The sequence below is a fragment of the Erpetoichthys calabaricus genome, chromosome 1, assembly GCF_900747795.2.
Source record: "Erpetoichthys calabaricus chromosome 1, fErpCal1.3, whole genome shotgun sequence".
Lineage (NCBI taxonomy): Eukaryota > Metazoa > Chordata > Cladistia > Polypteriformes > Polypteridae > Erpetoichthys > Erpetoichthys calabaricus.
In genome coordinates, this window is record NC_041394.2 from 119991840 (window position 1) to 120004500 (window position 12661).

General features: G+C 36.1%; 2 protein-coding genes and 1 pseudogene across 2 annotated transcripts in view; 2 read left to right on the top strand and 1 right to left on the bottom strand.

Annotated features, from left to right (window-relative positions):
• The window catches only part of LOC127526958 (exportin-7-like), a 113166-nt pseudogene extending 111563 nt beyond the window's left edge, over positions 1–1603 (bottom strand).
• LOC114655061 (protein PBDC1) overlaps positions 1–12661 on the top strand; it is a 187032-nt gene that overhangs the window by 155955 nt on the left and 18416 nt on the right. The window lies entirely within an intron of this gene.
• The window catches only part of pbdc1 (polysaccharide biosynthesis domain containing 1), a 23356-nt gene continuing 18416 nt past the window's right edge, over positions 7722–12661 (top strand). The window contains exon 1 of the mRNA XM_051933378.1: positions 7722–7803. Coding sequence (XP_051789338.1) covers positions 7774–7803 — 30 coding nt within the window. The 5' untranslated portion in view covers positions 7722–7773. The remainder of the gene's footprint in view (positions 7804–12661) is intronic.

Here is a 12661-nt window from a genome sequence, read left to right on the forward strand (position 1 = left end):
TCTGGTGAAAGAACCCAACAATGGTGCTGATGTCAGCCTTAATGGAATCCTTGACAACAAGATTCAACGCATGTGAAAAAACATGGAATGAATTCTCCAATTGGTTTTCCAAACAGCGGACACCATATTGGCTCCATTCTCGGTAATCACAGCATAGGCAAGTAAGCCTCTGTCATTCTTAATGTCCACATAACAGAGGAAATAACTACACTGCTGGCAGATTCTAGACATGTTTTCAATTTTACTTTGACTTGCTCATACAGGTTTGGAATTTCAGAAGACATCATAGATTTTTATTGGAATTTTGTACCGAGCATCAGGCACTTTTACCAACTGACAGAAATTGTCATCCTCCACAACTGAAAGAGGTTGCAAATCGATGGCAATCATCTCAGCTAGGCTCCTTGTATAAAGTTTTTGGAGAATCAACTGAACTAAATGCCTTCAAATATGGAAAGGAAGATTATGAATTGTAATAGTCATTTAATTCTGTCAGTGGCATGGTGGCACTGCTGCATGGCAATAAGGAGACTAGAATTCACATCCTTTCGTGCATGGAGTGTGCATGCTTCCTCTGTGTCTGCATGGGTTTCTTCAACATGACTCCAGTTTCATCCCACAGTACAAAGACGTGCTAGATAGGTGGACTGGCGATGCTGATTTGGCCCTATTGGTTATGTGTTCACCTAGCAATGAACTGACAGCTTTTCCAGAGATTATTCTTACCTTATGCCCTAGGCTTGTTGGGATAGGCACCAGCTTCCCTGCAATCATGATCAGGATAAATTGGGTTTAGTGGTTTGATTATGTAGACTTCATTTTATTCTATTTTACTTTCCCAAACAGTACAATTTTCAATCTATCCATTTTTCAAACCCACTTATCCAGAGGCAGGGTCGCAAGGAATCTGGAGCCTATCCCAGCAAGTAGTGGGCACAAAGCTGGAACAATCCCTTTGGACTTTGGAGAACACCGGAACACTTAGCAGGAAACCTACACAGAGATGGGAACAACATGCAAACTCCACACAGGGAGAGCCCAAGATATGAACCTTGAAGCGTGAGACAGCAGTGCTACCTCTGTGCTTCCATGCCACTCATAATACAATTTTAGCAATACAAAATTAAGTATAAAAATGGTATTGTAATACACTATCACTTGTTATTGCTGCTATTAAAACTTGTAAAATAATACCTGATAGTATTTTATATTTACTTTGGCACTTATTTTTCAGAAAGAAAAAACAGTTTCAAAGAGAGTTAACCAATATTTTGCATGGTGTTACGGTCTATTTAATGTGTTTAATTATAATTTATATATATATATATATATTGGTAATAGTTCATTTTAATTATAAGAAAAAGAAAAAAGCATGTTCAAAGCTTTTGACAAAGAGGCTCTGACAGAGATTTTTCATACTATTCCATTATGCTAACAACGGCTATACGTTCATAATTATCATTGCCATTATCAGTAGTAAATGGCAAAACGTTAAAATCAACAAAAACAATTTCCAGGAAACCCCAGCCTTAAAAAAACCTTCTAGCAGCAGAGCTACTCGAATATAGTCTATGTACTTCTCTGTAAACTCCCGCTGCGGCATCTCTTGTCTGGCATTGGGTACAGTGTTTCAGATTTACATCTTTCTGATGTTTTCCCACTTCGTTGTTTTGATCAGGATGCATGCTTTTTAAACAGTTTAAATACATTGCTTGTATTGCCACTGCGTTGAACCTTCTTGCTGCAAACATTGCATTGGGCTACATTTTTTTTCAATTTGTGAAAAGAAAAGTGGCGCCACATATAACGCGGCACTTTTGGTCAGCCATTGTCGTACATCTTCCGCGGCCTGGGGGGGGGGGTCTGGGGAAACGTTTAAGGGACTCTTTAGTCACAGAGCGTCAGTTCATTCCAGTATGCATAAGTGGAAGGTACGGCTGTTAGTTCTGTGTCTTTAGCAAGAATATTGCTACTGGTATCCTACAGAAAAAAATTAAATCTCTATTTTTTTCTTGTAACTTGAGGCAAAATTAGTACAGTTTTGAGCATCGAAACATCGATTACTGAGTTATAGATCGGCCCATCCTAATGGTGAAGGGCTCTCAAGGAGGTGTGAGTCAAGACAGTTTTACTGCTCCATGCAAAACTACAGTGTTTACTTTAACCTTACTAACAAGATTAAATCCTTATAGCAACCAGAATAATTCAACAACATGTTTTCTCAAAAACGGGTTTTAGACATAAAAATATATACCGTAATTTTGCATCTGAGAGATGCGAATTTACCCTTATATTAAAACTGGAATTATGCTTATTAGTTTAATTGAATTTAGGATCACAGGGCCATTTGGCAACATTGGTCACAAAACAACTTCATCTACTTAAATATGTCTTTTTAATACATTACATACCTGATATCAGTTCAGCTATACTAAGTACTTCAACATGCTCACTAATTGAGTTTTTTGATCATGGTAAGGGGTTTAAAGAAGTACAAGAGTACATGCACTTGAACATGTCATTTGTTTTTTTCTACTTCCTTGCCGTGTCTAATCATAGGTAAACAGGACTGTGTTGTGTGCATCACCTGCATTTCAGCGGTGTACTTAGGAAATTGATTACGCTCCCTTTGCAGTTGCAATCTTGAAAACCGATGATCGCACTTTGGCTATTAAAAAATCTGTGGCATTTTGGAAGTAAATATTCTAGTGGGGCCATACAGACCTGGGAGAGAGGCACTGCCAGAATGGATGGTTCAGTCCTAAGACGTTATAAATTGTATGTGTATGAGAGAGAGAGAGAAAGATGATTAAGTATTTAAAGAGACCAACAATTACAAGACTAACACATCTGCTTACATCCATTAGCCAGTAAAACACTCAGAATGGATGGCTTGAATTGGCTCACAGAGTTTGGAAAAATGAGTGAAGATTGTGTTGCCTCTGACAGCAAGTGAGATTGGCACAGCAGAGAAAAGATCATTGGAGTTGTACTGGAAGGCCGTAGGAAGTTCAGAGTGGCAATAGTGGCATTTGCAGGGTTGCCAAGGAGGGTGATGCTTCTTGTAAACTTCCTGTAAGGAAGCAAGAGTGAGATACTGTGTTTCACAGTGTATTAGGGTATCTAACACCAGTGACTGGGTTGAATAATGCCATACAAAATCACAAAAAACAAAGATCTGTCAACATATTACTTTGTCATAAAGTGCAACCACTAAATGACAATTTTAAAAGATAGCTCAACATCATAAAATACTCAACACTGAAAGCAATCAACACATTTATAATGTTTGGCACATTCTAAATTTTTTTTTCCATTTGCAAAATACAAAATCATATTGTACTTAAGCAATAAACTTGAATCATGTGGTAATGATGATGTCTACTCCAAAATAGTGAATATGCAAGTGCATGCATCCTATAAATTAGATCATAGGTTGCTTAAATGGCTCTGGGTTAAAAGCTCAAGGAGGGACTGAAAAGTTCAGGTTGGATATGAGCAAAATAATGCAGAGATTACTGCAGGGGTCAAAGGGCCTGCTCAACGCAACCTGGAAAAGTTAGTGGCATTAGACACAAAAAAAATCCATATACTTCAAAAATCAATATATTTTTTTTAAACAAGAAAGACATTGAGCATGTAATGGAAAAGAAATAGATTATGATGACAAAGTTGTCTTTACTTTAAACATTTTATTAAAATACTATAATGTTATTCAGTTGAGTTGACTATTTATTTTTTTTTTTATAACAGCCACTGTCTGCTGGAGATGGGAAGGAAGCACTCGTGTTCATTTTATCCTGCTAAATTGCAGGAATGCTAAAATTATTAGAGACAAGCTAACTCAAAAACCCTTGAAGCGCAGTCCAAAATCCTATCAGTTAAAAAAAAAGTAATTTAACATACAGCCTTCAAGTTTTTTTCAGTCACTTAAGGTTACTTGGCAAAATGGAGTCACTTTGCAAACCTCTGATAGAAAAATAAGAAATTTTGTTGTATGAATGAACTACTTTGAAATTTAAAAATAACGGGTACTTTATACTAATTAGGAATATGCCAAAGTCAAAAACAGGCCACAAATGGTACGGAAAAGTCCTAGAAACAGCTCACAAATTGCTGCTCACCAAATGTATTTTTTCCTGGAAACAGTAAGAGTCAAAATAGCCCATTTTGTGTAGGGGAATCTACACTTTATCACTCTTCTTGGATGGCATGTTTATCTACTTAACAATAAGGCAAATAAAAACAATGGAAAAACAATATTTAGCCTCTGCTAGTAAAATAAGCTGTTGCAAACTTTACAAGAACTTTTTCTATGCGTTAAGTATAAATATTTTACAAATGTTATAATTTCCTAAGTGAATATATGACTTTTGTTAAAATACATACTTATCCAAAAAAATCAAAAAAACAGTGAAATTGTAAAAAAACAGCTAAGTTCATTAACGCATCTGCACTTTTCATAGTTGTGCAGGCAATCCTGAAAAAAAATAAATCTCTGTGGAATAAGCAAAGTCAACATACATGTTACTGCAAAGAAATTGCTCAGGGTCTCGTCCCTCTCCATTTCATGTCCTCTCATGGAGAGGATGGCTGTAAACCCACGTCCTTCAAGTCAGTAAGCTGGAGCTTACCCATTTGACCAATAGGAAAACTCTGGCCACCCTATAGAGTAAGCAAGCCTCTGACTTTCTAACTGCAACTGGGTATAATACTATTCTGCAGCAGGTTCCTTCTCTCTCAGCTTTGCTGCCCCCTTGACTATACTCGCCCCTACATTGAGTGATCCTTGACAAACCCCCAAATGTCACCAGCAAGAACTTGCTAACAGTCCTATGCCTATTTATTTCACATCCTTATATAGACAGACTGCCGCAAAGAAAGGGTCTCTGATTTAAAGAAGATACTGGTCCAACTTTTCTAAAGGGAACTCCACCTGATTGGCTGAGCAAGAGAACCTCCGATTTCTATACTGCATCTGAAGGGTAAGATATTACCCCATGGCAGGCTCTCACTCAGCCTTGATCCACTTCTATATCTTGTTACCCTTACTCCTTCCCTAAAGAATCCCCAATGAGCCCTCAAATGTCACTGGCAAGAATTTGTTCAGTGTCCCTGCCCTTTCTCTTTCACATCCTCACCTGGAAAGGGTGGCTGCAAACCTGGGGCATCCAAGTCAGTAAGCTGGTGCTCATTCAGTTGGACAATAGGAGAATTCTTTACATTCCAGTGAGTATGCAAGCCTCTGACCTTCTAACTATAACTAGCGAGGAATTGTATTGCAGAGCATCAGGCTCTCTGTCTCTCACTATCCCTCCCATATGCAATTCCTTAAATGGAAGAGAGTTGCAGTTTGGTAAATGCTACAAATTGGAAAGCAGGATTAAAGAACATACACACATACACTATTGGAAAGAGAAAAATAGCAGCTATTAATGATGACTGCCACAGATTTACTTAAGAAAAAAAAACTAACATATTAAAATCAGCATAATATAGCATTTATGTAGTATATAGTAATAGATTTTCAATTTGGATTTAAATACCTAAGCCTATGTGGTTTCCCTTAAACAACTAGTAGACAAGTAATTTCAAATTTTGTTAGCCTTTTGTGAGCACTTTGAAACCAACTGTTGCAAAAGTTGCCTGCAGATTTCAAGATGGACTTTGGGGTTCTAGGAGACTTCTTTTAGGATCAAATGATCAGCTATTTGGCTGAATATTATGTGCTGGCCAGTTCTGGACAAATTAGTATTAATTTGAAATGTATGCCACTTGTAGATAATTTTCCTTAGAGTGGATTGATTGAGTTTAAATAATTCAATAATCTTTATCAATCCTTTACAAGACTCATTGGCATCCACAACCTTCCTTTTGAGGACCTTAGAGAGCGCTTTTGATCTTGGCATGATGACACCATACACATCAATAGCAAAGAAAACACTAGACCCTAGATATCTGTAGTTTATATAAGACAGCTTCCATTTGCATACTCTCTAAAAGGTTCTAATCACTGGCACCTCATCTGGAATGCCTATTTCAAATTCTTGTACTTATAAAAAATTACTTAAGAATGCTTTGAAATCACTTCAGTTTATTTTTTATTCAGTGCATCCCTCACTGGTATGAGAAAATCCAAACATATGATATACTGTTCAATATGTCTTGATATCTAGTTATGCAAGAAGTAAAACTTTTTGGGGTTCCCATAATTTTTGGCATTCTAGACCACAAAAAAACTAATTTTTAGACCATATTTTGTGGAAGAAATTACACCCTTCTGATAGAGTAAAACAATAGGTGTCTTGACCAAAAATAATCAATGAATTGAAGATGTTCATGCCATAGCGACCAAAACCAATGGTTCACCCCCTATTGAGATACAAGGGACCAAAGTTACTCCTTTCCACTAAAATTTGAAAACATGGGGTTGGTAATATAGGCATGTGGAATGCTGTTTTATGCTAGTTTGAATTTGCTGATTATGAATATTATAGTATTTGTGATATTTGATTTTTTAACTTGTGGCTCTAGCTTCTAAGAGCCACTCCCAGAAGGTTAAAAATGACAAATTTCAACCATAATGTGGGGTAATGTTTTAGATTGTTTCAATGTCAATTATTAAAAATTTGATGTTATTTTTCATCCTTTACTATGGATCTAGTATTCGATGGACATTTCTCAGAGGGCAAAAAAATGACATATTTCTGTTACAACTTAGAATATTTACACTTTAAACATTAAATTGAAGAGCACGTTAACATTTCAAATTATGTGACACAATTATTCTTACTTATTGTGCACATCTACCTCATAAAGTAAATCACTACATTTGTTATGAACACCATGAATTAGGGCAGACATTTATAGATTTAATGTGGTGATAAATGTAGGGGTGTACTTACTTTTTCCATGTGACAAATATGAATTTCTCTTCATTTAGAAGAATTAATAAAACGTTACTGTCACTTTTGTTCAAGTATATCACATTTATCTGCAGGCTCTTCTTGCATCAAGATCTAATGTTTGCCTGTTCAAATATGTTGAAAAAGTCAACAGTTTCCACGAGGTGTACTGTACTTATTTTTTCACCTGACTGTATTAGTTTACACACATTTCATTAATTTAACACAGATAATTAAATTAGGATAAAGTACTTATTTATCATGTAAATTCAAGCCTGTAAGCATCCAATGGATGATGAAAACTTACTCTCTTTAGGTATTTGGTCTCATTAGCATTTCTGCCATATAAAACATACACATTTCCCCTAGACATTGTTTGTTACCGCTTTAGTATTTCGAGCTCAAAGGTTAAATTCTTTATTTAGCTTCTTCTGTAAAGTCAACGCAGTGTCAAGTAAACTTGCCGAGCAAAACAAAGATTTGCCGCATTTCGTATAAACATCAAAGGCTGTAATATACGTTTGAATTGCTCTCTGATAGCAGATAATACATTTAATTAGACGATGACGTAAACTTTCATGTAGAACTACACAGAGATTAAAATAGCGGTATAAAAAGATGGAAAGCTAGACAGGAAATGTACAGAAAAGACTCTTCTCGAAATAAAGCACACAACAATTAAATCATCTCACTACAAATAATGATTTTTTATTATTATTTTTTTAATATAAGGGAAAAGGTACCGAGAACGCACTTAGATATAGCGGTATACTGTACGTCGCGCCGCTCTATCAGAAAAATATCTTTGAAGGAGGGGCTAATAAGTCACCGTCCAGGGGTGAGAGTTCAGAGGGCAAAGGGAACCAGCATGGCGTCAAATGGAGGTTTGGGTTCTTTGGTAAGAAGGATAAAATTGTTTTAATATTCTTTTATAATAATTTTTGGAGAGTTTCAGCGAAACACTTATTTATTTCCTTTAGTATGAATTTCTTTAAGCTAAAAAGTAAAAAAAAAAAAAAAACACGGGTAATCCCATTTTCGTAAATTATATGTATTGATGTATTCTTATTTTTGCCCATTGGTTTTACATTGACTTACAAAATGCAAACATTTGTCGGAAAAAATAAGATTGTGCAGATGTCTTTTCTTCGGAATCACGTGGAGAGGCGAACTAATTTACGTGTCGTTATTGTTCTCCATATCTAAGAGTCTTGGAATGATTAAAGTCGAATTTTTTATTCGGCTAATTTAGGCAGGATTACACAGCAACGGGAATGTAATCGCATAGGTAGTATTTTTCTAACCCGCTTAATCCTGAACAGGGTCACGGGAGTGCGAAGGGCCTACACAGACACACACACGGTCCGATTAAGTGTTTCCAGTTCACCTAACCTACCCTGCATGGCTTTGGACAGTGTGGGGAAACCTTAGCAGATACGGGGAGAATATGCACACTCCACGCAGGGAGGACCGCAGGCAGCAGCGTTAACAGACTGTGTCACCATGCTGCCCAATAAACGTATAGTGCGAACTGTTTTCATTTAAACAATAAGGTGTAAAATATATGAAAATAAATTTGTTGTGACAGGCAAGATAAATTAGACAGTTTTCTTTGAAATCATTAGATTCATAAATGAATAATTAAGGTTTTATTTGATGTACTACCAGAAAAGAACTAGTACAGGCTTCAGTTAAACAGAAAAATATACTGTATGTCTATAAAACCTAAAGAAGTGATTTTTTTTCTCATTCTGTGAAACTGCTGTTCTTCAGATAACTAATGATTTGCTTATTGCAACAAACTCTGGCAATCTAGCTAGCAGTACTTTGATACTGTCAAGCATGATATTCTGCTGCCCAGAACTGAGAACATTCTGGGTATCTCTGGCACTGCCCTCCTCCAGTGGTTTAAGTCCTGTCTGTCTAATAGGCAAGAGTTTATTCGTCTTGGCAGCAGCAGGTCCATCTTAGCCCCGGTCACATAAGGAATCCCCTCAAGGTTCTTTCCTCTGCCCTCTGCTCTTCTGTATCTGCATGCTTCCCCTTGGCCATATTATTTGAAGCTTTGGACTGGGTTATAATTTTTTTTTATGCAGATAATACTCAAATTCATTGCAGTGTTAAAAGTAAAAGTTCAGCAGAGCTTTCTCAGTTCACAACTTGCCTCTGCGAAATTAAAACCAGAAGGGAACATAACTCTTTAACATTAAACTTTAACAAAACCAAAGTCATGCTAATTGGCACTAAATCTCACCTTAAGAAAATTAGCTTCTTTTCAGTCACCCTTGGAGATGATGTCATCAGACCTTCTTCTTCTGCTAGGAATCCTGGTGTCGTCTTTGGTTGCTCCCTCTCATATACTGTACTACCCACATAAATTACATTAAGAAACATTCTTACTTTCACCACCATAATATATCCCATGTTTGCTCATTCCTCTCCTTTTCCGATGCTGAGAAACTTGTCCATGCTTTCATTACATCCTGCATCGATTATTGTAAGTCCCTACTTGAGGATACCCCTTGTAATCTCTTATCACAGTTCCAGTTGGTTTCCTGACACAGACCTGCAACTGCGAGCAGGTAACACACATCCTGCTGTGCCCTCACTGGCTCCCCTTGCCTTACAAAGTTGAATACCAAATTCCATTAATAAATTATAAATCTTTAAATGGCCTTACACCATACTACATCAGTAACCTCGTCCATCATTATACCATGTAGTCCCACTAGGGTCCACTGATTCTGGCAATCTCATTGTGCATCAAACTAAACTATGCTCAATGGATGACAGAGCCTTCAGCTGTATAGCACCCAGACTTTGGAACAATCTCCCTGATTTAATGAGATCAACTGACTCAATTCATTTTTTTAAAAATCAACCTAAAACTCATTTGTTCAGGAAGGCATTTACTGTAACTTTCCTGACATTCTAATTCCTCTTTCAGTTTAATGTCTTTGTCCAGATGCTCAGAACAATTTGTGTTTGTATCACAGATTATGTTATTTGTTCAGGGTTTTTGCCGTATTTGTATTTTATTCTGGTTTATTGTTTTTTGTCTCAAAGCTCTATGTATCCTGTATTTTATTTAGTGCTTTAATGAAATATTATTTGCATCCAATGTTGCTTAAGCCTTTTTTTTAATTTCTGTGAAGTACTTTGACCATGAGAAAGGGACTATATAAATAAATTGTATTTTTGTTATTCTTTGGGGGAAAGTTGTCGTAATTTGTAAATAACCTCTGACCACAGTACTATAACCCTATAATAAACAAAAAGGAGAATTATCATAGAAGTAAGGGTGTGGACTTCAAGTTTCAGCATCTAGGATACACATGATAATGAAATAAGAAAATGTATTTTAAAATGCTTTAAGAGAAAATCACTATGTACAGTATATATATATATATATATATATATATAATCTCTGTTATAAAAAAAAAAATCCTGGGAGAGAGTGACTAGGGAGATGAGACGTGATCTTCACGTGAAGATCACGGAAGACACTTAAAAGACCCACGAGATGAAAGAGATTGGGCACGGAGCGTCTCGCGGGGACCTTAAACATGAGACTTTGTGCCAAGAGTTGACCCAGGACCATCTCGCGGGGACGTAGAACATGAGATTCTTGCAAGACATGACCTACTTCTAACCAATATCAAATAAGACCATGGGCAGCAAAACACTCAGTCGTGTAAAGGATTTGAGCCTACACACATCCAGGGCTCTCAGCGCATATAAAGCGTATAAAGACAATATGTTATAGATGAAAAGTCAACAACTAAGCGAAGAAGAAGAAAGAGCAGCGCGGAGAAAAGAGACTCAAAAGCGTTGGAGAGAATAAAAAAAAAAAACGAAACAGAATGTCTAGGTGCAAATTCAAAAAATAAGGAAAGTAATTTTCAGTCCGGAACAAGTGGAATTGGAAAAAAGCACGTCCAATCGGTCTCAAAATTAAAAGATAAAGTATAACTTCATAAAGGCATTCAAAAAGGTTGGCGCTATACACATGCAGAGCAGGTTACAGATTATGAAAGCAGTGGAATTCGAAAGGCTCAAAAAACGGTGTGATACACATGCAGAGAAAGGTAAAGAATATGACAGCAGGAAAATTTGAAAGTATTGTAGCGTCCCTTCCAGGTTGAAGCCTTTTTTTTTTTTTTTTTTTTTGGAGTGACTGTTAGGTTCGATTGAGGGAGGGCAGAGTACAGCACGGAAGACTGACAGCAGGGTATTGATTGATACGGGGGAGGGGGGGGTAGTTCTTGATTGTTCAAGTAAAACGTTTGTGAGACTTTACTACGTCTGATCACATTAGCACAAACAAAAGGAAACTGTTACTTGAAAAAAGGGAAAATAATCATCACGGACCAGGTGTAATTGAAAAAATAGCAGGACAAAGCGAGGTCAAAAATAGAAGACAAAGAGTAGAAAACAAATGAAAATGTCGTAAAGAGGTTAAAAAACAAGGGGGCCAAACACATGTAGAACAGGTTAGAGATAATGAAAACAGTGGAATTCAAAAGACTCAAAAAATGTAGGGACAAAACACATGCAGAGCAAGATACAGAATATGAAAGCAGAAAAAAAACAAACGTGTCAAAACAAAGAAAGTAAACATCGCATTAGTACAAAGAAAGAGAAATTATTACTCAGAGAAATAATGAAAAGGCGAATAGAGATCGAATATATGGACATAGGTGATGTCTGAAGTATGTAAATATTGTAAGGCTTTGAAGTTTAAGTCAGAATTTCAAAAATGGGGTTTACCTCACATGCATTTATTGGTTACTTTGCAAAAAATATTATTAACTGCTGCTGATGATGATGTAGATCGTTTTGTCTATGCTGATATTCCAAACAAAGAAACCTATCCTGAATTATGGTACAAAGTCATTAAACACATGTCTCACGGACCTCATTTAAAAGATTCAACATGTTGGGACTCTAAAGATTCCAAATATTGTTTTTAAAGAAGTTCTGAAATAAAAGTGAAACTAATGAAATAGCAACAATTCAAAGAAAAAAAAAATCATAAAAGTGTGTATCTGGACTGTGTAAAATAACTTTATAAAGTAACATAAAAGGTTTAAATACTGGTTATCCTTTTACACTAAAATATTACTAAAGAGATACAAAAAAAGTAAAATGCATATGTTGTTTTTCTTTAAGGAGATTAAATATTACTGAAGAAAGAAAGAAAAAACTAAAACAGCCAAATGGGGCTATGCATACGAACTTAAAAGGTTTAAATAAAACAGAAATATATATTTTATTTTTACTTGCTTAACTTGTGGAGGGTGTATCCTGTAGCAAAGCCCTAACGTTTTTCGTGAAAGCCCGTTTCAGTCAATAAGTCTTAAAAAAAACGTGTAAAGATATTGACAATAAGCTAAGCAAACCCAGGAAGACATGGAATCGTTTAAATCAAGTATCATTACATCTTCCTTTCTTAAAGAGAAGTAAGGCAGTACTTATAAGCTTACATATTTATATATAGACATCCATATATATATCTATATCTATATCTATATCCGAAGCCGTGCAAGTACACTCTTGAGAATGCAACGTATGGTTGTACAGAAGAAAAGCAATCTTGCCTCAAATGAATGGCAACCTTTTGTAGGTCTATGAACTTAATTTAAACTTTAGGTTTACACGGTGCTTTCTTTCCAAAGTACCTGCACTAATGAATATGTCTGTATGTGTCAGTCGGTCAAATCCACGCGCTTCGCACCGGCGAAGTACCGCTTTTA